Source organism: Kogia breviceps, chromosome 19 (genome assembly GCF_026419965.1).
Source record: "Kogia breviceps isolate mKogBre1 chromosome 19, mKogBre1 haplotype 1, whole genome shotgun sequence".
NCBI classification, from domain to species: domain Eukaryota; kingdom Metazoa; phylum Chordata; class Mammalia; order Artiodactyla; family Physeteridae; genus Kogia; species Kogia breviceps.
This window is the reverse complement of record NC_081328.1, coordinates 41046294-41067982: the sequence shown is the minus strand read 5'-3', so window position 1 is coordinate 41067982 and position 21689 is coordinate 41046294. Positions and strand designations below refer to the sequence as shown.

The 21689-nt window shown below is 59.1% G+C and overlaps 1 protein-coding gene and 1 long non-coding RNA gene across 4 annotated transcripts; one reads left to right on the top strand and one right to left on the bottom strand.

The window, feature by feature from the left end:
- The first annotated feature begins 11 nt into the window (after positions 1 to 11).
- PLCD3 (phospholipase C delta 3) lies at positions 12 to 19420 on the top strand. Of its 3 annotated transcripts, XM_067021328.1 has the most exons (16): positions 4683 to 4741; positions 8666 to 8706; positions 10512 to 10673; positions 10772 to 11000; positions 11352 to 11481; positions 12565 to 12793; positions 13265 to 13466; positions 13638 to 13782; positions 14605 to 14757; positions 15844 to 15987; positions 16131 to 16281; positions 17104 to 17220; positions 17877 to 18043; positions 18216 to 18351; positions 18442 to 18591; positions 18734 to 19420. In XM_067021328.1, exons 3-16 carry the CDS (start codon positions 10541 to 10543, stop codon positions 18820 to 18822), a joined length of 2175 nt encoding a protein of 724 aa, XP_066877429.1. In that variant the 5' UTR covers positions 4683 to 4741; positions 8666 to 8706; positions 10512 to 10540; the 3' UTR covers positions 18823 to 19420. The 3 variants fall into 3 exon arrangements, with proteins under 3 accessions (XP_058904819.1, XP_058904820.1, XP_066877429.1); XM_059048836.2 differs by lacking the exons at positions 4683 to 4741; positions 8666 to 8706 and adding an exon at positions 12 to 790; XM_059048837.2 differs by lacking the exons at positions 4683 to 4741; positions 8666 to 8706 and adding an exon at positions 544 to 790 and having other exon boundaries at positions 15847 to 15987.
- Positions 19393 to 21444, bottom strand: LOC136793216 (uncharacterized). The gene is made up of 2 exons (XR_010838200.1): positions 21359 to 21444; positions 19393 to 20657 (listed from the first exon to the last, which is right to left on the bottom strand). It is a non-coding gene; the product is annotated as an uncharacterized lncRNA (long non-coding RNA).
- Positions 21445 to 21689: the final 245 nt, after the last annotated feature.

Here is a 21689-nt window from a genome sequence, read left to right as displayed (position 1 = left end):
TCCAGTCAGTTCCCACTCCCCCCCCCCACCCCTCCGGTACGGGCTGCCCTGCCGGCCGGCTAAGCTCCCGGGGCTTTCCGGGCCCGCGGACCCTACGCCCAGGACGATCCGGCCCGCGGACCCTATCCCCTGTCTGGCTTCCTTCTGAGGCCTCGGGCGGGACAGGGAGGAGGAGGGTGGAGAGGGGTCCTGAGTCGACACTGAGTCAGGGTCCGGGGAAAGGAGAGGGTGTCTGTGCCAGAAGGCAGCCCTCGCCCCCTCCGATCCCTCCCCCCAGCACCATGGGGGCTCAGGACTCCGATAGGGTCGGGATCCCAGGACCGCTCGGAGAATGGGGAGGCGGACTCAGGATCAGGGGCCTAACGCGGAGACTCGGGGGAGCGGGTCGGGCCCCCTCCCCACACTTCCTCTAGGGCACGGTTCCCCGCCTGGGGTCACCGCCCCCTTCGCCGCCCCCTCGCACCTCCCCACGCCATCCTTGGCCCCGCCCTCTCCCTCCAGGTCCCTCCTTCCCTAACCCTCGTCCCTCCCTCTCTCCTTCCTCCCGACACCTCCTCCTCCCGACTCCCTCCCGGCGCTGCTAAGTTTCTTCGTTCGACACCGCGTACAGACCCCGGGACCGGGCCCGGCCCCGCGACCATGCTGTGCGGCCGCTGGAGGAGCCGCCACCGGCGGCACGAGGAGCCCCCGGTGCCGGCCCAGGTCGCAGCGCCCGTCGCGCTCCCGTCCCCGCCCGCACCCCAGGACGGCGGCAACAAGAGGCCCGGGCTGCGGGCGCTGAAGAAGATGGGTCAGTGAGCGGCTGGGGCGGCTCGGGGTGGGCGCGGACGGGCCCCGGGGGCGCAGCCTGGGAGGGTCGGGGTGTTCCGGCGAGCCGTTGGTGGGCTTCCCAATGGGGCTGTGGGGAGTCCGGCGAGGGATGGAAGGCCAGCACCGTTCCAGCGGGGGAGGGGAGGTCGCACCTGGGGTCACCCGAGGTCCAGGGGTCCGAGCGAGGCTCCCAGGATGGCTTTTGTTTCCCACCAGGAGGCGCCCTACCTTCGGGTCAGAAAGCCAGAGTTGCCTTCTCAGATTTGAGGGAAGTCAGTGGGGGGAAAAGGAAAGTAACTGTGGTTTATCAAGCATCTCCCAGACACTGGCCAGCACTGGGTGGTTACGGATGTGGTGCCCTTCAATCTTCTTCACCTTCCTGAGAGGCAGGTGGTATAATCCCCATTTCACAGATGAGTAAACTGACTCAGAGAAAGTCAGGAATTTGTCTATGACCACACAGCTAATAGAGGGCAAAAGTTGGTATGTACCCCACACTGCCCCTCTCAGAACCAGGGCAAAGTGGGACTGACTGGGAGGTTGAGGGCTTGAACGAGGGGGGTTATTTGTGAGAGTATTTTATACAATGTAAAATACTGTAAAACTGAAGTGGTGTAGTAGAACTGTGGTCAGTAGAATAGTTAATGAGGTGGGGCTGAGGGAACAGAGGGCAGGGCTGCCCGAATCTTGGAGCAAAAATCAGAGGTCCGGATAGCCGGTCTTACCTTCTCTTTACCACTGTCCTCCACCCCTTGTTCTTTTTTTTTTTTAGGATATTAAATTTTTATTTATTTTATTTATTTATTTTTGGCTGCATTGGGTCTTCGTTGCTGTGCACAGGCTTTCTCTAGCTGCAGCGAGGGGGGCTTCTCTTTGTTGAGGTGCATGGGCTTCTCATTGCAGTGGATCCTCTTGTTGCGGAGCATGGGCTCTAGGCGCGGGGGCTTCAGTTGTTGTGGCACGTGGGCTCAGTAGTTGTGGCTCTAGAGCGCAGGCTCAATATTGTAGTGCACGGGTCCGCAGCATGTGGGATTTTCCCGGACCAGGGCTCGAACCCGTGTCCCCGGCATCAGCAGGCAGATTCTCAACCACTGCGCCACCAGGGAAGCCCCACCCCCTGTTCTTCCTTCTACCTCCTCTCATTCATTTGACCTGAATTTATTGAGTGCTGTGTTCTGAGCACCATGCCTGGCACTCTCCTTATGGAGACAGAAGACGTGGTCTCTGCCCTACCCTTCATCAATCACACATGCATTCCACAAACATTTATTGAGTGCCTATAGTATGCTCTGCCCTGGGGATTCAACAACGAACAAGGCAGACACAGTCCTGGCCCCCAGAGAGCTGAAGTACCAGCAGGATGTCAGACAATGAAGCAAAGAAACAAGGCTGTGAAGGAAGGACCAAGATGCTGGCGAGCCCTGGCTGCACCCTGGAACTGGAGGGACTAGAGTGAGGCAAAAGGGGAGAGGCAGGTGGAGGCTGGGTCCTCAAGGCCCCTACTTATAAGGTCATGGACTTTCTCTGGAGGGCAACAGGAGCCCGGGAAAGGTCTCAGGCCGGAGGAGAGAGGCAGGAATTGTGTAGAGTAGGGGTGGGTTGGACGAAGGCAGGGGTGAAACAAGGAGACCCACAGGAAGGAGATTGAGGAGTCAGCTGGGCAAGCTGTGTGTGTGTACGCGGTGGGGACCGGGAGCTCAGAAGTGGGCCGGTACAGCCGACATGGATTCCAGAACTACAGGGAGATGCACTAGGCTGGACTTTGCAGTCGGTGGGATCTGGAAGGTGTCTCTAATGGGTGGCAGCGTCATCATCCTGTGGTCTAAGGGGCAGTGGTGGTTTTGGGGAGAGGTCGATGGCCATGGGGAGTTGAGGTGCCGCTGAGATAGTCAAGGGCTGGTGTTGGGCCAGAGAAGCAGCCCCAGGAGTCACCTGCCTGCGGGGGTTATGGGTACCACGGGAGGGCTGAGGTGACGCTCCTGCAGACCTGCCTGCCTCCTCATTCCATACACTTTTGCTAAGCCCCGTCCGCATGCCAGGGCGCAGTGTCAGGGCTGGGGCTACGGAGATGGAGAGAACACAGCACCTTGCCTTGCCCTGGGGGAATGAACAGTCTAGTGCCAGGAGCCACTTGTAGACAAATAATTACAGCTGAGCCCAAGACTCATTACCCTTTGGCTGAGTAATGCTAAACGGGAGCTCTGGGCACCCCGTGACAGTGACACTCTTGGGAACTATGTGCGTGTCAGAATGCCATCTGGGCCACCCTTCCTCCCCACTGACTGCTGCACCGTCCTGTTGAGTGACTGCCTTCCGAGAGAGGAATGGCAAGTCTGTGGGAAATTCCCCTTCCCCAGGCCTCACTGAGCCCAGGAACAGGGTGGAGGCGAAACCCAGGTGTCCTGGGGCCCAACTGCCCTGGCCATAGAGGCCAAGTCCTAGGTCTACCAGCCAGGTAGCTTCCACGATGACCCCTGCAGCTGCTGCCTCTCCTGAAATGACCCTCAGGGCTGTGCCTTGTCACCGCCTTCGCCACACCCGTTAGTCTAACAGAGGACAGATTTTCTTTCCGATCAGGTCAAGAGACTAGAGCAGGGAGTGGCTCAGAGTCAAAGGCGAAGAGGGGCCCAAGGAAAAGAAAGGGGGGCCATACTGGGGGAAACCGAGATGAGGCGGGATGGACAGCAGCCTCCGCGTTGAGTGGGAGTCATTTGTGGAGCCTAGGGTCCGCTCCGCTCCCATCCCCAGGCTGGGCTGCTGGCCTGGCCTGTGCCAGGGAAGCCAGGGAACAGTTGAAGAGCCAGAAGAGAAGCCCATTGAGCACCGGGGCAGGGCTGAGCTCGCAGTAGCCCAGATCCTACTTAATCCTCGGCCACCCCGGGGGAAGGTGCTGTCACTGTCCTCACAGATGAGAGGCAGCGTCTGTCTGCCACCAAAGCCATCGTTTTCAATGAGGTCTCTTTGCAATAAGAAACAACGTTTCTTTTTCTTTTTCTTTTTTTTTTAAAAAATTTATTTATTTATTTTTGGCTGTGTTGGGTCTTCGTTTCTGTGCGAGGGCTTTTCTCTAGTTGCGGCGAGCGGGGGCCACTCTTCATCGCGATGCGCCAGCCTCTCACTATCGTGGCCTCTCTTGTTGGGAGCACAGGCTCCAGAAGCGCAGGCTCAGTAGTTGTGGCACACGGGCCCAGTCCCTCTGCGGCATGTGGGATCTTCCCCGACCAGGGCTCGAACCCGTGTCCCCTGCATTGGCAGGCAGATTCTCAACCACTGCGTCACCAGGGAAGCCCTCAATGAGGGCTCTTTATTGCTGGAATTAATGAATACTAATTAACACCTTTATAACACTGTGTGAGCGCTTTTCTCGTATTAGCTCATTTAATGCCACAACCTTATGAGGTAGGTGGGACCATTAGCCTCATTTTACAAGTGAGGAAACTGAGGTTCAGAGAGGTTCAGTAACTTGCCCTGGATTCCAGGCTGGGAAGCAGCTAAGAGAGGATTTGAACCCAGGACGTCTGGCCCAGAGTCCAAGCTCCTAACACAATGAATGAATGAGTGATTTAATCCTGGTGGGGAGGGGCCTGCTACAACCCTCCCCCACAGTGGTTCTGCCAGCTGCCAGGGCTGTCCACATAGGGCTGCCAAAAAAAAAAAAAAATCAGTATGTCCCAAATTATGTAAATATTTGATACTAAAATATTATTTGTTGTTCATCTGAAATTCACATTTAACTGGGCATCCTGACTTTTGTCTGGCAGCCCTGTCTCCCCAGAGCCCGGAACTGTCCCTGTGCCCCTAATCCTCCCTGTGAGCAGAGCACTAAGTGGGCAGAATCTGTTCCCTTCCCCCCACCCCGGTCGGCACACACCGCCAGTACCGCAGGGAAAGTGGGCTCTCCCGATGGCCTGCCCAGGGCGTCTCCTGCAGGGTGAGTGGGGCTGCCAGGGGCGCGGTTGGCAGGTGGGGCTGTCTTCAGAGCAGCCCCCGGTCTGGGTAGGTGCCTGGCCTGGGTGGTGGGAGGGGTGGGCAGCCCTCCTGGTCACGCCGGCATGTGCCAGGCAGGGCTGGGGGGCTGGCTGTGTCCTGCCTCCTGGCACCCCCTCACCTCTCCTCCTTCCTCAGCTCTGAGGAGCCCCTCTCCACGATCTCAGCCCCCAAACAGGCTTCACGCCTGGTCTGGCCCTGCGGAGAAGAGTGCTGCCACCTTTATCGCACTATGTCCACCCAGAGCAGGGGAAGCACCGCCTGCCTTTCTTGACTTTGTTGATGCTTCAAGGAATGTTATGGATTCTGGCACTGAGCTCCGCTAGGCTCTAGCCTTGGGTGTGGCAGCCAGCCAGGGCGAGGGGGACACGTTTGGTACCCGAGATGCTGGGGCTACCTGCTGGCTTGAGGATTCCGGTGGGAAGGTGTTTGAGACCCCTCAGCGTTGCCTGTCCCCTCCCAGAGCCTCATGGCCTCAGTCACCGGGGAAAAGCTGCTCTTCCTCCCCTCCCCCTGTTGGCATGAAGCTGTCGGCTGTCGCTGTTCCCTGCATGTCTCACATTCCTGCTGGAGTCCCGTGGGCCCTTCCTGAGTGTGCACTGGCACACACACACACACACACACACACACACACCTTAGTTTCCACACCAACCTGACCATCTCCCACCCACCAACCCCATACACACACACACACACACACACACACACACCTGATATGCACACACCACCCTACACACACCTTCACTCCTTACACACCCTGCTCTCTGCACACACGACCCGTGACCACACAGCACTCCCACCCCTGCCACCAGCCCACCCTGGCCTCTGCCCACCCCCTACACAGCCCCTGCATCCACTCCCGCCTTGGGCCACCCACCCTGTTTTCAGCATACACAGCTAGTCCTCTCTGATCATCAGTGGCCCATCTGTGAGAAAGGTGGGATTGAAGGGCCGGGGGTAAACTTAGCCTCCCCACAGGCCCTTCCAGCTCTGCCAGTGAGGTAGATTTCTGCCCGCAGCCTTGGCCCCAGACCACACACAGCCCAAACCGCCAAGGTTGCAGGTGGTCACTGGGAAACTGTGGGGCTGCCCATTCCTCACCACCTGGAGGCTGAGATAAGCGGCTCAGGGATGGTGTCTGGGCCCCAGCTGATGACACGGAGCTGGGCTGGGCGGGAGAGGGGCCCAGCTGGAAGCCGTGGGACTGAGGAGCAGGGATGGGGCAGAATACCCCGGTGCTCTTCCCTCCTGGGTTTCCTTCTTTGTTATTTACTGTGAGCCCCCTGTGGGCGGGCCCCAGACAGAGAGCCCTGTGTGCTCCTTCAGTCACACAGAGCCCTTTGGGTGAGGCCCCCCAACTCTCAACGCACTCCAGCTGCCCCATGACCCTGGACAAGTTCATTAGCTGCTCTGTGCCTCTTAAACAGCTTTATTGAGAATTAATTCACATCCCATACCATTCGGCCATTTAAAGTGTACAGTGGTTACTGGCATATTACATTATTCTTTTGGGGGGGGGGGCTGTGCTCTGTGGCATGCAGGATCTTAGTTCCTCCACCAGGGATCAAACCTGTGCCCAGTGCATTGAAAGCACGGAGTCTTAACCACTGGACCACCACTGACGTCCCTTAATTTTTAAAAATTGTGGTAAAATATATATAACATAAAATTGGCCATGTACACCATTCTGAAGTGGGTAATTCAGTGGCATTAATTACATTCACAATATTGTGCTATTTCTAAAACTTTCCCATCACCCTAAACAGAAACTCTGTAACCATTAGGACATAATTCACCATTCTTCCCTTTCCCCAGCCCCTGGTAACCTCTAATTTACTTTCTGTCTCTGAATTTTTTAAAATTGAGGTATAAGTGATATAAAATCTGTTTCTATGAATTTGACTGTTCTAGGTACCTCATGTAAATGGAATCGTACATCATTTGTCCTTTTGGGTCTGGCTTATTTCCCTTAGCATAATGTTTTCAAAGTTCATCCGTGTTGTAGCAGAGATCAGATTTCACTCCTCTTTATGGCTGAATAATATCCCACTGTATGCATAGACCACGTTTTGCTTATTCATTCATTTGTTGATGGACGCTTGGGTTGTTTCCACCTTTTGGTACTGTTTGTCCTCATTTTTTTTTTTTTTTTTTTTTTTTTGCGGTACGCGGGCCTCTCACTGTTGTGGCCTCTCCCGCTGCGGAGCACAGGCTCCGCACGCGCAGGCTCAGCGGCCATGGCTCACGGGCCCAGCCGCTCCGCGGCATGTGGGATCTTCCCGGACCGGGGCACGAACCCGCGTCCCCTGCATCGGCAGGCGGACTTTCAACCACTGCGCCAGCAGGGAAGCCCACGTCCTCATTTTTACTACTGATATTTCGAGATTGTTCCCCCACCTGCTGGGTTGAGGTGGCCATGGTGCTGGCCCAGCCCAGCTCCAGGTTGAAGGCAGAGATGGATAGATAGAGAATCCACGGAAACCACGGGAGGCAGGCAGCTTGCACCCCTGCTCCAAGCAGGTAGGAATGAGGTCAAGGAAACATCTGTGGGTTTGGATCTGGTGGGACCGATAAATGTTTACCGGGTGGCTAGGCAGAGGACCAGGTACCTCTCAGCATCACTGCCCGGGGCCTGGGTCTGCCTCCTGACCTCACGCCCTTACCCCCCTTGGTCCTGCCCCTCCCCGCTGACAGCTCAGCCCCCTCACTACCCCAGGGTTCAGAAGCTCAAGCAATGGAGAAATAGAGGCACCCACCCAGGGACTCAGCACCTGGCCCAGCCTGGCACTTCACCCTCATTCTGTGTGGCTTTTCCTCTGGCAGTGTGCTTGGAGGACAGTGTGGTCCAAGCGGCAGTGCGATCCCGGGGCGGGGGGCGGGGGGGGGGCTGTGCTAGTTGGGTGGGCAGAATGGAATGTCACCCCTTCCCCCAGCAGGCTCCTGGGGGGCTGGGGGTGAGGGCCAGGAGTAGGGGCCTCCTCAGCGTGGGAACCTGTCCCAGTGGGGGGCTGGTCGGGAGCTCAGGCTGCCTTTCTCCATGTCCTGTTTGCATCAGGCTCTGGACAAAAGAGGCCCTCAGTGACTCACCTCCATTTCCAGCCTTAGTCATGCACCAGCCCCCCTCCGCCCCCCCCACCTCTGGCCTTGGCATCACAGGGCTGGCCCAGTCAGGGGAGGTGGCTGCAGCTGCAGAGCCTGGTTGTCATGGGGATGAGGAGTCCCCCTTTCCCGTAGCTGAGGGGGTGGTGGAGGGGCGGGCTCAACCCTGGTGGCGCTGCAGGTGCCCCTGAATGCCCGGCCCCCCACTCTGTTGTTCCTCAGGATGAGGGAATGCGGAGATTGCCTGGATGTGGGGAACCTGTGGGGATAGGGGCCTGAGGGTCTGGTGAGTCTCTTGGCCTGGCACATGCCAAGTTCCAGCTCTTTACCTGGAAGAAGGAGGGTTCCACCTCCCCTTCCTGGCTAGGTGGCACTGAGTGGGCATTGACCCAGAAGGCCACAGTCTAAACCCCGAGAGACCCCTTGGAGCCATTAGGGTCACAAATTGGCCCCAAGGGGGACCATAGCCTCTTAAGGATGGCAGGTTTCTCCTCCTGCCCCTGAGTCCATGATTCTCCATCATAGTCCATCTCAAAGTCCTAAGGTAGGTTTTTAAACATACAGATGCCCAACCCCCAACCTGTACCTGCTGGATGAGAATCTCTGGGTCATGGGTTTTGCAACCTCCACCAGGTGATTCTGATGCACAGCCGGCTTTGAGAAACCCTGACCCACAAGGCTGCTGCCCTGACATCTGGACAGATGGCTCAGGGCTGAGGCTAGAATGCACTTAGTCCCCAGCTGTCTGTCCATCTGCCTCCCCTTTCAGAAAACACTGGCTGCAAGCCTGGCTCTGGGACAAGCACTGAGGTGAGGATATCCCAGCGCCGGGGCTTATTAAGGTCCACTGAAATTACAGTTTAGGTGGGGTGATTTAATTAAAGTAAAAAGTGTTGCTGGTGGTCAGGGAAGGAGAACTCCTATTTGAGGACAAATCAGGAAAGACTTCCTGGAGGAGGTGGTCCTTGAAGGACCCCAGTGTGAGGAAGAGACAGGAGAAGGATCCTACAAAGACTCCTAGAGAGAGTGAGACGAAGCCCCGGGAATTTAGACTTGATTCCTCGGGTCAGGGTTTGCAGCTGGGCAAGCAGGGTCCTTGGGGCCACAAAGCCTAAAGCCAAACCCAGTATTGGGAGCTTGTTAAAATAAAGGGATGAAGAGAGGCCCACTGTCTTGTTTCCTTTGGCCCACACAGTGGTGTTTTGGGGCTTTTTGTTTCAGTTTGATTTAATTGCCAACACTGAAAAATCTGGAGGCGTCACATATAAATCCAGATTCGGTTCTCTGGGAACTCTGGGCCTTCATCCACTCCTGGCTGCCTCCGTCCTTCCAAAGGGCGTGGACCCTACAGTTTGTCTGGTTTCCACATGTTCTATTGTCCCCTGGCTCATAAACCTTTGTTTTTGACCCCTGCTGAGGCAGATCTGAGCAGGGTGTGGCCCTACCAGGATGGGCAGCATCTTGACTGAGTTTTGGATTTTGTAGCAGCTACTATTGTGGTCTCCATTTTATGAATGGTGAACACGAGGCTTAGAGCAGTCACAGGGCAGTGCCACCAAGGCCGTGTAACTGGGAAGAGACAGAGCTGGTATTTGACTCCTCGGACCCTGCTCTTTCCTAGGTCCTCAAGCCCAGGGTGGTTGCAGGGAGTTGGGGAGGGAGGAGGATAGAAGGAGCAGAGGGGTCAGTGCAGTGGCCAAGGGCGAAGGTGCTGGAGCCTGACCTCCAGGGTCTGAAGTCTGCCCTGCCACTCCCCAGCCATGGAATTCTGGCAAGTTGCTGAAGCATCTCTGCACTTGTTTTCTCGTGTGTTAGTTAATACGTGAGGGGGGTCTGGCATGTAGTAGGTACTTTGTAAGCATTTTGTCTTATTAAGAAAGATGGACGCTGTGACCGGAGAGCACATGTGGGCTCAGGGGTTACACGGGGTTGTGACAGTGGCTGGGCAAGGGGGATACCAAGTGTCACAGGAGATCATGCTTTCAGCTGGGCCCCACCAGGGCATCTGGAGATCAGCCCCAGGCTGGCCAAGGCAGGACTGGGCCTGGCATGCTTGGTCTGAGACCCTGGAGCCAGAGGGACCTCTGCTGTCCTCCCTTGTCTTCGGGAAAGCAGAGGTGAAGAGCTTGGGTTGCAGCAAGAAAGATTTAGGTTAGATAGTGAGACTACCCTCTTGGTCAGGTTTTCGTGTCAAGGGAAAAGGCTGTTGATGGAAGATTCTAGGCTTGCAGGCTGGAGGCCGCGATGGAGGGGGGTGGCAGAAAGAGTGACCTTTAGTCCCAGGCGCCGCCCTGAGCTCTGCTCTGAGGGCCTCCAGAGGAGGCTGTTTGACGGCGGGGGGGTGGGGGGGGGGCGGGGGGGGCGGGAGGGGAGGGCAGGCCTGTTACTGGCACCCCTCTCAGGGGGGCCTGGGTGGGACACACCAAGCACAGGCCTTGGGGCCCAAAAGCCTATAGCCAAAGCCAGTACTGGGGCCTGTTACAGGGAGAGGAAGAGCCGCCTGGGAGAGTTTGCAGAGGCTTGGGGAGGGAGGCCGCACCTCCCTGCTGGGAGGAGGGTGGAGGGAGCCTGCAAGCAGGGCCGGCCAGGATGCCCATGGCCTCCCGCCCCCGCAGGCCTGACGGAGGACGAGGACGTGCGCGCCATGCTGCGGGGCTCCCGTCTCTGCAAGATCCGCTCGCGGACATGGCAAAAGGAGCGGCTGTACCGGCTGCAGGAGGACGGCCTGAGCGTGTGGTTCCAGCGGCGCATCCCGCGCGCGCCTTCGCAGCACATCTGTGAGCCGGGGCCCCGGCGGGTGTGGGCAGGCTGGGGACAGTGGAGGCTCGGCCCCGCTGCCCTGACCCGGCCGCGCGCGTCCCGTCCTTCTCCGCAGTCTTCGTGCAGCACATCGAGACTGTCCGCGAGGGCCACCAGTCTGAGGGACTGCGGCGCTTCGGCGGCGCCTTCGAGCCGGCGCGCTGCCTAACCATCGCCTTCAAGGGGCGTCGCAAGAACTTGGACCTGGTGGCGCCCACGGCCGAGGAGGCGCAGCGCTGGGTGCGCGGTCTGGCCAAGCTGCGCGTGCGCCTAGACGCCATGAGCCAGCGCGAGCGCCTCGACCAATATCCTCCCGGGGAGGGCAGCGGACCGCGCGGGGAGGGGGGCCGGCCGTGTGCTGGGAGGACCCTCAGGCCCAGGGGAGGCGTGGCTCCATCCTTAGGGACCCGCGGTTTGAGATAGAGCCCCTTGTCTTCAGAACTGAGGGTGGTGACGGGGCCTCCTGTCTCTGGGGAGCCCGGTCCCGTGGAGGACGTGCGGCTGGGGCACTCAGGGGGTCCACAGGCCGAGGGGAAAGCACAGCCCCCAAACCCGGGAGACCCTAGGGTGGGGATGGGCGTATGCCATACCTGTCAGTTACCTGCCAGCAGGGGGCTGGGCCCAGCCTGTTTCTAGTATTTCCTGAGCACCCACACCTGGATCCACTTCTATCTGCATCGAGCAGACTCCAATCAGGACAGTAAGATGAGCTTCAAGGAGATCAAGAACCTGCTCCGCATGGTCAACGTGGACATGAACGACATGTACGCCTACTGCCTCTTCAAGGTGGGCATCTGCCACCATTGTGACCTCTGCTGTCTGCCTTCCCCCAGCCATCTGAGTCATCAGTTCCCTCCCCGCTTCCCACCCGCCAGCTTTTGTGGAGAGTGGCCTCTCTCTGTAGAAAGGCCGCACCTGGGCCTAGGTACACTTTCAACCCAGTGAAGCCACTGGGCCAGGATGGGAGTGCTGGCCCAGAGCTCCTTTCCTCACCCTCAGGCAGAGCCCAGGTAGGGAGGACCTCGGGCTCATGGGTACACACAGGAGTGCACCCCCCTCCACTGTGGCATATGTGGCATCTCCACACGCGTCCATGTATACCCCACATGTGGGAGCACAGGCAGGGGCCCGCAGAGGTGGGCTCTGCATCCGTGGCCCAGTTGGATCACGTGGAGACACCGGTGTGGATGTTGACTGTGACCCCAAAAGACAGGAGGGCCATGGCACCAGTGCACCTGGGCCGATAGCGCCACGTGAATTCTGTTATGTGTTGCTCATTGCCCCTGGTTGTGAACGTGTGAGGCTGAGAACGGTAGCGTATATAACAAGGGAGGGAGGATTCTGGCACCGGGGCTCAGCCCTGCCCAGGGCTCACAGTTTTTCCTCCCACATCTTTTTTTTTTTTTTTTTGCGGTACATGGGCCTCTCACTGTTGTGGCCTCTCCCGTTGCGGAGCACAGGCTCCGGACGCGCAGGCTCAGCGGCCATGGCTCACGGGCCCAGCCGCTCCACGGCACGCGGGATCCTCCCGGACCGGGGCACGAACCCGCGTCCCCTGCATCGGCAGGCGGACTCTCAACCACAGCGCCACCAGGGAAGCCCACCTCCCACATCTTGATTCTTGGAGTGGGTCATGGGGCAGAGGAACAGGCAATGAACCCAAGAGTCCTTTCTTAGAATCCCAGCCCTGCGATTTAGCAGCTGTGTGAGTCTGAGTGAGACCCGGAGCCTGGCTAGCTTTCAGTTTCTCCACCTGTGAAACTGCGGACAACGCCTCCTTCCCAGACATGGTGGATGACCGGTGTGTCAGCGCAAGCCAGCTCTCCCAGGGTGGCCTCCTCCTCTGAATCTCTCCCTCCTGCTCTCCAGGAGTGTGACCGCTCCAACAATGAGTGGCTGGAGGGGCCCGAGATCGAGGAGTTTCTGCGACGGCTGCTGAAACGCCCCGAGCTGGAGGAGATCTTCCATCGGTACTCGGGCGAGGACCGGGTGCTGAGCACCCCCGAGCTGCTGGAGTTCCTGGAGGACCAGGGTGAGGAGGGCGCCACGCTGGCCCACGCCCAGCAGCTCATCCACACCTATGAGCTCAACGAGACAGGTGAGGGGTCTGACAGATGGGGCTGGGGCCAACGCGGTCCAGGGCTCGGCACCCGACAGGTCCGGGTTCCCAGCTAAGCGGGCTCTGCTATTACAGGCTGTGGGCACCGTCTTGGGCAGGTTACCTTGCCTCTCTGAGACTCACCTGCCACATCTGTAAAATGGCATAGTAATGTAGCGTCCTCACAGGGTTGGGTGGAAATTTAAATGGCTTAACTTGGGAGTCCCCTGGTGGCCTACTGGTTAGGATTCCAGCCTTTCACTGCCGTGGCCCGGGTTCAATCCCTGGTCAGGAAACAGATCCCGCAAGCTGCGAGGTGTGGCCAAAAAAAAAAAAAAAAAAAAGGCATAACTTACGTAGAGTCCAGTCAGTAGACAGGTGCTTGCTATTACTAAGTTGAGTGAGCTTTGAGGCATTTTAGGGCCAGACAAAGGGGTCCCCCGTGATGCTATCTTCTGCCCATTCTTTCAGCCAAGCAGCACGAGCTGATGACTCTGGATGGCTTCATGATGTACCTGTTGTCGCCTGAGGGGGCTGCCCTGAACCCGGCCCACACGTGTGTGTTCCAGGACATGAACCAGCCCCTGGCGCACTACTTCATCTCCTCCTCCCATAATACCTACCTGACCGACTCTCAGATCGGTGGGCCCAGCAGCACCGAGGCCTATGTTAGGTACCATAGTAGGGGGGATGGTGGGAGTGAACATGTCTGGGAGCCAGTTTGGGGGTGGACATGGGGCTCAACTCCCGCCATGGGCTTCCTGGGGCCTATCTGGGGGCCTGTCCATCGCCCTGCTCTGTGCCACCCACATGACACCTTGCCCATCCATCCATCTGTCCGCAGAGCCTTTGCCCAGGGATGCCGCTGTGTGGAGCTTGACTGCTGGGAGGGGCCAGGAGGGGAGCCGGTCATCTACCATGGCCACACCCTCACCTCCAAGATCCTCTTCCGAGATGTGATCCAGGCAGTGCGTGACCACGCCTTCACGGTGAGCCCTGGGACCCCCACGCCCAGCCCCAGAGCCTTATGACATCCGCTGGTCTTGGTCCTTCCAGAAGAAACCCCTGGGACTTCCCTGGTGGTCCAGTGGTTAAGACTCTGTGCTTCCACTGCAGGGGGCACAGGTTCGATCCCCGGTCAGGGAACTAAGATCCTGCATGCCGCGTGCGGCGTGGCCAAAAAAACCCCAAAACAAAAAACCCCCCAAAACAAAAGAAACCCCTGCCCAGAGACTCACTTTCACCAAGTGCTGCTGGGACAACTGCCCAATGGGATAGAATAAAGCTGGGTGAGAGGCTCCCTTCTCCCACCCTTATATTTAGTAAATGTATTAAAATCGTAAAATTTCCAGAAGAAAACCTTGTGGGTAGGGAAGGACATTTTAATCATGACTCGCAAAGAGAAAATTGTGAAAGAGAGGCTCAGTGTTGCACCTACATAAAATTGCAACTTCTGTCGAGCTATGCTTACCATCAACAAATGATGGGCTGGGACCAAAAGTGTGCAACCTAAACGACACGGTCGGTGTCATTAACAGATAAAGAGCATTTATAAAAGAAAAACATTCCTGCAGCCACCCTCAGCTCCCCAGACAGTCCACCCCTTCCCCGAGGCCCCAGATCCGACCTCTGCCCCTCCACGTACACACTGACCCCAGTGTGTCCCACATCCACTCACTCAGTCTCCCCCAGAGTGGGTTCTCCAGAGCCCTGCCTTTGCCTGCCTGTCCCGAAAGGGGTGGGGGGCCGGGCATAGCAGGGGGCCTGGTGGGGGAGGGCTGAGTGACTGAGCTGCTGCCCCTCCCCCACAGCTGTCTCCATACCCCGTCATCCTGTCCCTCGAGAACCACTGTGGGCTGGAGCAGCAGGCTGCCATGGCCCGTCACCTGCACACCATCCTAGGGGACATGCTGGTGACACAGCTGCTGGACTCCCAGAACCCTGAAGAGCTGCCGTCCCCAGAGGTGATGCTCCCGGAACCCCAGCCTGGGTCGGGGGAGGGCCTGGCTCCGAGGTCCACCATCCACCAGCCTTGTTCAGGCCCCTCCCCTCTCTCTGTCTTAACCTTCCTCCGCCTCTCCGTTCATCTGACATCTGCCACCCAGTGGTCTTGTCACTTGTCTGCCTTCCATTTTGACTGGACACTCCCCACCCTCTCACCTGGCATCGAAGGCCCTCTACGACCTGGCCCTGACCTCCCCGCTTTGCCTCCTGCCTACGGAGTCCCTGCAGGCTCGGCCATTCCCATCGCAAAGGCCTTGGTTGACACTGTCTCCTCCACCGGAAGCTCCCTTCCTAGCCATCTGTGCTCGCCAAGCGCCACCTGCTTAGTGCTCTGGCTCAGTGTAAAGGGCCTCTTCCTGTGGCCTTAACAACTTCCTCAGCTCTCTGGCCAAAAGTGGTCCTTCCTCCTTTCCTCCCAACCCCCAGAGCATTTCATCTGCCCCTTCAGGACATTTATCCTTTTGGGGCTCTTTGAGAAAACTCTCCTCCTACTCCCACTCCCAAATTATGCAAGGAATGTAGATTCACCTCTGTGTGTGATTTGATTTTTTTGTCAGTATGAAAATAACATACATATGGTAAAAGAAAAAATGGAGCCGCAGAAAAGCATACACAGTGAAAAACGGATTTTCCTCCACTCAGGCTCCCCCCGTCCTATTTCTGAAGAAGTAATCATCTTCAACAGTGTCTTGTGTATCCTTCCAGAACTTTCCCATGCATATATATAGCTATGTACATAGCTATCTTCTCTTTCAAATGGTGCACAAAGAAGGTCATGTGAACACATATCCTACGTGCACTTCTTTCACATGAGATCTTTTTTGAAGAGAGCACCTTCTCTTTCAACCCTGAGCTGCCTCATTCGTTTTATTGGCTGCTGTGTAGTATGCTGATGCTTAGAGGGACCCCATTAGCCAGTCCCCTGTGGATAGGGCTGTTTCCCTCATAGGTTTCTTCCTATTAGAAACATCACTCATCTGTGGCTCCTTTGCTGCTTGAAGGGCCAGCCCCTCACAGGCGTAATTTTTCCGTGTTGGTCTCTACAGCAGCTGAAAGGCCGGGTCCTGGTGAAGGGGAAGAAGCTGCCAGCTGCTCGGAACGAGGACGGTCGAATTCTCTCAGACCGGGAGGAGGACAACGAAGACGAGGACGAGGAAGAGGAGGCGGGGGCCGCAGAGCAGAGGCGGCGGGTGAGTGGGCCTGGCTGGGCCAGCCCGGGCCGGGCACGGGCTTCCTGCCACTGTGGAGCTGGGGGGGCAGGTGGCAGAGGGAAGGCAGGTGGGAGGACCGGAGGTCTGGAGTGGGCAGATCCCCGCTGAGGCTCATCTCCCAGGCCAAGCAGATCTCCCCGGAGCTGTCGGCCCTGGCCGTGTACTGCTGTGCCACCCGCCTGCGGACCCTGCGTCCTGCCCCGGGCCCGCCCCAGCCCTGCCAGGTCAGCTCCCTCAGCGAGCGCAAGGCCAAGAAGCTCATTCGAGAGGCAGGTAGGAGCCGGGGCGTCGGGCCTCTGGGGGACCTGCAGGCTCCTGGTGGGTGGTAGATGCTGAAGTTGATCTGGAAAGGAGTGCAGAAGGGCTTCGGGGGCAGTGAGAAGAGGGGCTCAGGGAATGAGTGCCCAGCACCGGGCCAGGCGTACGTAGAGGGAAAAGGGCACGGGGAAGAGGGAGGCTGCTGTCTGCCTTCACCAGCTCACAGCCTCGTGGTGGGGCCAGACATAGATGGATAAGCACGGTGCCGGGTGATCAGTCGGGCATGACAGGCACCACGGAGGCCGGCGAAGCCCGACAGGAGGGGGTGAGATCCGAGAAGGGTTCCCGAGCAGGTGATGGCTGAGAAGACACCTGAGGGAAGGATGAGGAGGAGGCAGCCAGGTGAAGAGGGGGAGGGGACTTCAGACGGGAGGAGCAGGTTGTCCCCAAGGCCTAGAGGCTTGAGGTACAGGAAGGGTTCCTGGAACCGGACGCGTGGCTGGAGGAGACGAGCCATGAAAGACAGGGGATGCCAGCCTGGGGCCAAGTGCTCCACCCACCGATTGCGGAACGTGGGGACTTGGGGTGGGAGGCAGTGCCAGGCAGCGGGGTGGGGGTGGGGGTCCCTGCCCCTCTCTGGACTTCAGCAGCCTCCCTGTGAGGACTCCCGTCCCCTCATCAGAGAGAACAAGGAGCCGGGGCGGGGGAGCTGGGGATGGGAGTTCAGCCCCTGTTCCCACCTTGTCTCTGGAGGTGGGGGAGGGGCGGTGACAGGCCCTGGCACCCGGTGAGCCACAGCCCAGGGGCTGTCACAGTCCTGCCCCAACTCGCCCTCAGGGAACAGCTTCATCAGGCACAATGCCTGCCAGCTGACCCGCGTCTACCCGCTGGGGCTGAGGATGAACTCCGCCAACTACAACCCCCAGGAGATGTGGAACTCGGGCTGTCAGCTGGGTGAGTGGGCGCAGCTGGGGGGGGCGGGCGGGGGCCACGGGGGCCCAGCGGTGATGGGGCCACGCAGCTTTCCAGAAGGTGGAGAAATGAGTCTTGTTGATGCTGATCATTAAGAGACTGATCCACAAGGAAGGTGGGGAAACACAAAGCAGGCTCGTTGGTGTAAACGAGCCCGTGTACAATCGCAAAACTTTTTATGAAGGTGGAAATTAAAGACCTCTGCCCCCACGTGCCCCTCACATACACAGACACGCACCCTGGCAGTCCCCACTAAGTCAGCGCTGACGAGCGTGTGCTCTGGAGGGACGCAGAGCAGCGCCAGAGGAGAGGAGCCTGGTGCCCTTGGGGGCAGGGAGGGGGACATCTGGCTTCCTAGGATCCTGGCTCTGGCCCGGCCCCGGCCCCAGCCCCACCCTCCGGTTCCAGCCGTGGAGGCTGGGTCCCCTGGCTGCCGTGAAACCCCCCGGCCATGGTAGGGGTGGGATAGCACTACCCGGGCAGTGGGACCCTGGGATCTCTCTAGAGAGAGCCGAGTCCTCACCCCATGAGGTGTGGCTGGCAGGGGGTGTGTGTGTGTGTGGCAGTGAGACTCCTGAAACTGAGCAGTGAAGAGAGCGCCACTAAGAGCCCCTGCCCTGCCCCTGCTGTGTCCACAGTGGCCCTGAACTTCCAGACTCCAGGTTATGAGATGGACCTCAATGCCGGGCGCTTCCTTATCAACGGGCAGTGCGGCTATGTCCTGAAACCTGCCTGTCTGCGGCAGCCTGACACATCCTTTGACCCCGAGTGTCCTGGACCCCCCAGAACGACTTTCACCATCCAGGTCAGCAGCCTGGACCACACCCTGCCTGGGGTCCCTGTCTGCGGGGTGCCAGCCTGAGGATAGCAGAGGCCTGGGGACGGCTCGCATGAGGGCCGTCCGCCTCCGGGTCCCAAGCGGGAGGGCCAGTGCGAGTGCTGCGGGCCCGGCTGCAGCTCCCCTTCCTCCCCCGCAGGTGCTGACTGCGCAGCAGCTGCCCAAGCTGAACGCCGAGAAGCCAAACTCCATCGTGGACCCGCTGGTGCGCATTGAGATCCACGGGGTGCCCGCAGACTGTGCTTGCAAGGAGACCAACTACGTGCTCAACAACGGTGGGGGCCCTGCCTGGGCAAGCTGGGGGCAGACGGCAGGGAGAGGGGTAGGTGCAGGGCGGGCTCCTGACGGGCAGGCCTGCACCCTAGGCTTCAACCCCCGCTGGGGGCAGACCCTGCAGTTCCAGCTGCGGGCTCCGGAGCTGGTGCTGGTCCGGTTCGTGGTAGAAGATTACGACGCCACGTCCCCCAATGACTTTGTGGGCCAGTTTACACTGCCTCTCAGCAGCCTGAAGCAAGGTTGGCGGGGTTGACGGGGGTGGAAAGAGAAGGGGGGCCGGGCCTCCAAGACCCTGTTCGCCCGGGCTGCCCGCTCCCTCCGAGAGCCTGGCCCTGCGGGGCGGTGGGCAGAGAAGCTGACACCGGGCCACCCTCCCGGCAGGATACCGCCACATCCACCTGCTTTCCAAGGACGGGGCCTCGCTGTCACCAGCCACCCTCTTTGTCCACATCTGCATCCAGCGCTCCTGACGGCACAGCTGAGCCACCCTGGGTTCTGCAGGTGCCATTCTGCATCCCTCAGCGGAGGCCCTCTCCTCCTCTGGAGTGGAGGGGTGACGGAGGGCCAGACCTCCAGCCTCCCACTTAGCCTGCCCGCCAGGCTCTGTTCTCAACTGGGTGCTGAGGGCCGCCTCGGTCCCTCCCTCCTGAAGAACAGGCAGTTGATCTTTTCCCTGGGCCGTGAGATGCCCCCAGCTCCTCGGGTGCTCAGCCCACCTGGTCGTCGTGGCTTCTGAAGAGCCAGGCCTGTTGCTGCCGGGAGACTTGGGGAGCAGGACACGTGAGCCCTCGGCCACTCTCTGCCCCGTCCCAGCCTCCTTCCCACAAGGAGTCCAGCCACCCCCTTGCCCCCTCCCCAGGCGTTAGCCACCCCCTAAGGCCCTCCTTCCCCCTCCAGGCTTTCTGGGCTCCCCCCTCCAGCTCTGGAACCTGAGCGCTGCTCCCTTGTTAAAGCAAGCAGGGAGAGGGAGGCTCAGCCCTGGGGAAACCTAGGAGGAGATTTTTAATTGTCTTAAAGAAGAGCCCCGGAGAGGACAGCAGAACAAAATAAAGAAGCAAGTTTATTTTACCATTGCCACCCCCTGAGCACCTCTGAGGCCACACCCACAGGCCTATGAGGAGGGACGGGACAGAGGGAGCGTCCTTTGGGCCTCTTGCTGCATCTGGGTCCCTGTCTAAGACAGCCAGGGGTGCTGGAGGAGCTGCCGCGGCTCAGAATAGCCCTGACCCTTCCTCTTGGCTCAAAGCTGCTGCCAGCATCACAAGACTGTGAGGACAGCAGTTCACAAAGCCACCCCCACAGCACGTACACCAGGGACCTTGGACGGGGAGGGGGCAGGTAGGTGGGCTTCTGCCAGAGCAGGACTGTTGTGGCCCTCAAGGGGGCGGGGACAGGCCTCTGAGGGACTCCAGACAGAGTTCCCCTTTCCAGGCTTAGCTGGGTTCGAGGCCCCTATCTGCTCAGTAGACGAATCCCAGAGACCTGGAGCTCTCCTTCCACCAGCCAACCAGCCTTCTAGACAAAGGCCTGGAAAGCAGCGGGCCGCCCCAGGCCCCCCTAGAGATGCTGGGAGAGCGTGCCCAGACACCAGAAGGCAGAATCCAGAGGAAACCTATCAGAAACGTGACTTTCTGGGATTAAATGTGGAGCCCTGGCATCTGGGGTTCCCTCAAGCAACAGCACCAACACTGAACAAGGGCTGGGCTTGAAGGCAGTTCCAGGAGGGTGGCCTGGGGCAGGGGCTGGGCTGGGCTGGGCTGGGCTGGGCTGGGGCTGGAAGCTGCTCCCATAGAACCCAGGGCTGGGCTGCCTCCACCTTCCTGCCGTGACCTGGTGCGGGAAGTGACAGCCTCACCCTGCTCTCGGTTTACACCGAGAGGGGCATTTGGTTCTGATGAATTAGTGTGTCTGAAAGAAGACAGTCAGACTCTGAAGGGGCCCAGATGCCCCCCTGTCCGGGAACCATGAAGGAACGGGCTGGGCGGCCTTGGTACACAGCACCCACGGCTCTCAGGAGAGGCAGGCGGCCAAACTGCAGCCCCACGGTTGGGGGCACGGTGAGGCCAGGTCCAGTGCTGGGGGACGAAGAGCAACTGAGAGTCGTCGGGTCCCCGCAGGGCCTGGGCTGGGGCTCCTGTCAGGTGAACACGGGCGCCCCGGCTGAGCCCCCCATCCTGCTTCTCGTCTCTGGTTTGGTGCAGCAGAGGAAGGGTTTACTGCTAGAAGAGCCCGAAGGCTGGGAAGGTGGCCTTCAAAGGGCGAGAGTCTTTAAGGCAAAAACGCTGACAGGAACTGATTATGGGAGCTGGGGGCAAAGAAGAAACACAGCTCGTAATTCTGGAGACCCCTGGGTGGAGACCACCCACAGGGCTGTGTGCTCCCAGCCCAAACCTAAGACGGGAACGAAGGCCCGCTTTCAGGAGCTGGAGTCACCTGGTCCGGGTCTGGGGAGAGACATAAGGTGGGGGTCTAGGAGAACTGGGAAAAGGCCTCACGGATGATCCCAGGGGCAGATCCTGTGTCCTCTCAGGGTACTGCTCAGGGCCCAGGTTCCCTGGGAAGGGGCTCAGAGACACCAGCCATGGGGGGAATGGATGAAAAGGTCCAGAGGAAGAGAAGAGGGGGCGGGCAGGGGGACCCATACGATACACAGGAAGTCTAGATGCGGTTTCTCAGGCCCGTCCTGGGAACCTTCCTGGTTCAGTGGGACCTGCCGGCCTGCAACGTTAAAAGCACCCCCTGTGTCTCAACAGAACCACCCGGCCCCTGGCCCGCAAGGGGAGGTGTGACATCTGGACAAGTGGGAGGGGCGGTGCCTGCGTCCTCCGTCAGAGGAGCCACGCTGACCCGGACCGAGGGTGCTGGCGCAGAGCCTGGCTGCTCCTCTTACACAGAGGAACCTGAGTCAGTACCGGCTCCTTGCTGGCGGGTGGGAGAGGTTAGGGGCAAAGAGCCAAGCTGGCCCTGAAAGGGCAGCCTTGCCAAAGGAAGGTGTTCAGAAGTTACCCGGTGCTGTGGTCACGAGGGCCTTCCCTGCAGAGCGAGAGGGCTCCAGCCCAGGCCGGGGGCTGCATCGGTTCCACTGCCACCTGCTGACCAGAGGAATACAGGAGGGCGGGAGGGTTTTGTTCAGCTGCTTCCTTTATTAGAAACAAGTGAGATGTACCAAGCAGAACAACAATGCATTTGGCATTTCTCCCCCCACCCCAGAAATGGATGCCCCTCCCAAAGCTTGGAGAAAAGCCAAGACAGAAAGGTGAAGCTTCCCACTTCCCCGGTCCTGGATGTGGCACCCTGCCGGGAGGCAGTCAACATTTTTGCACTGAATTGAGTAAAA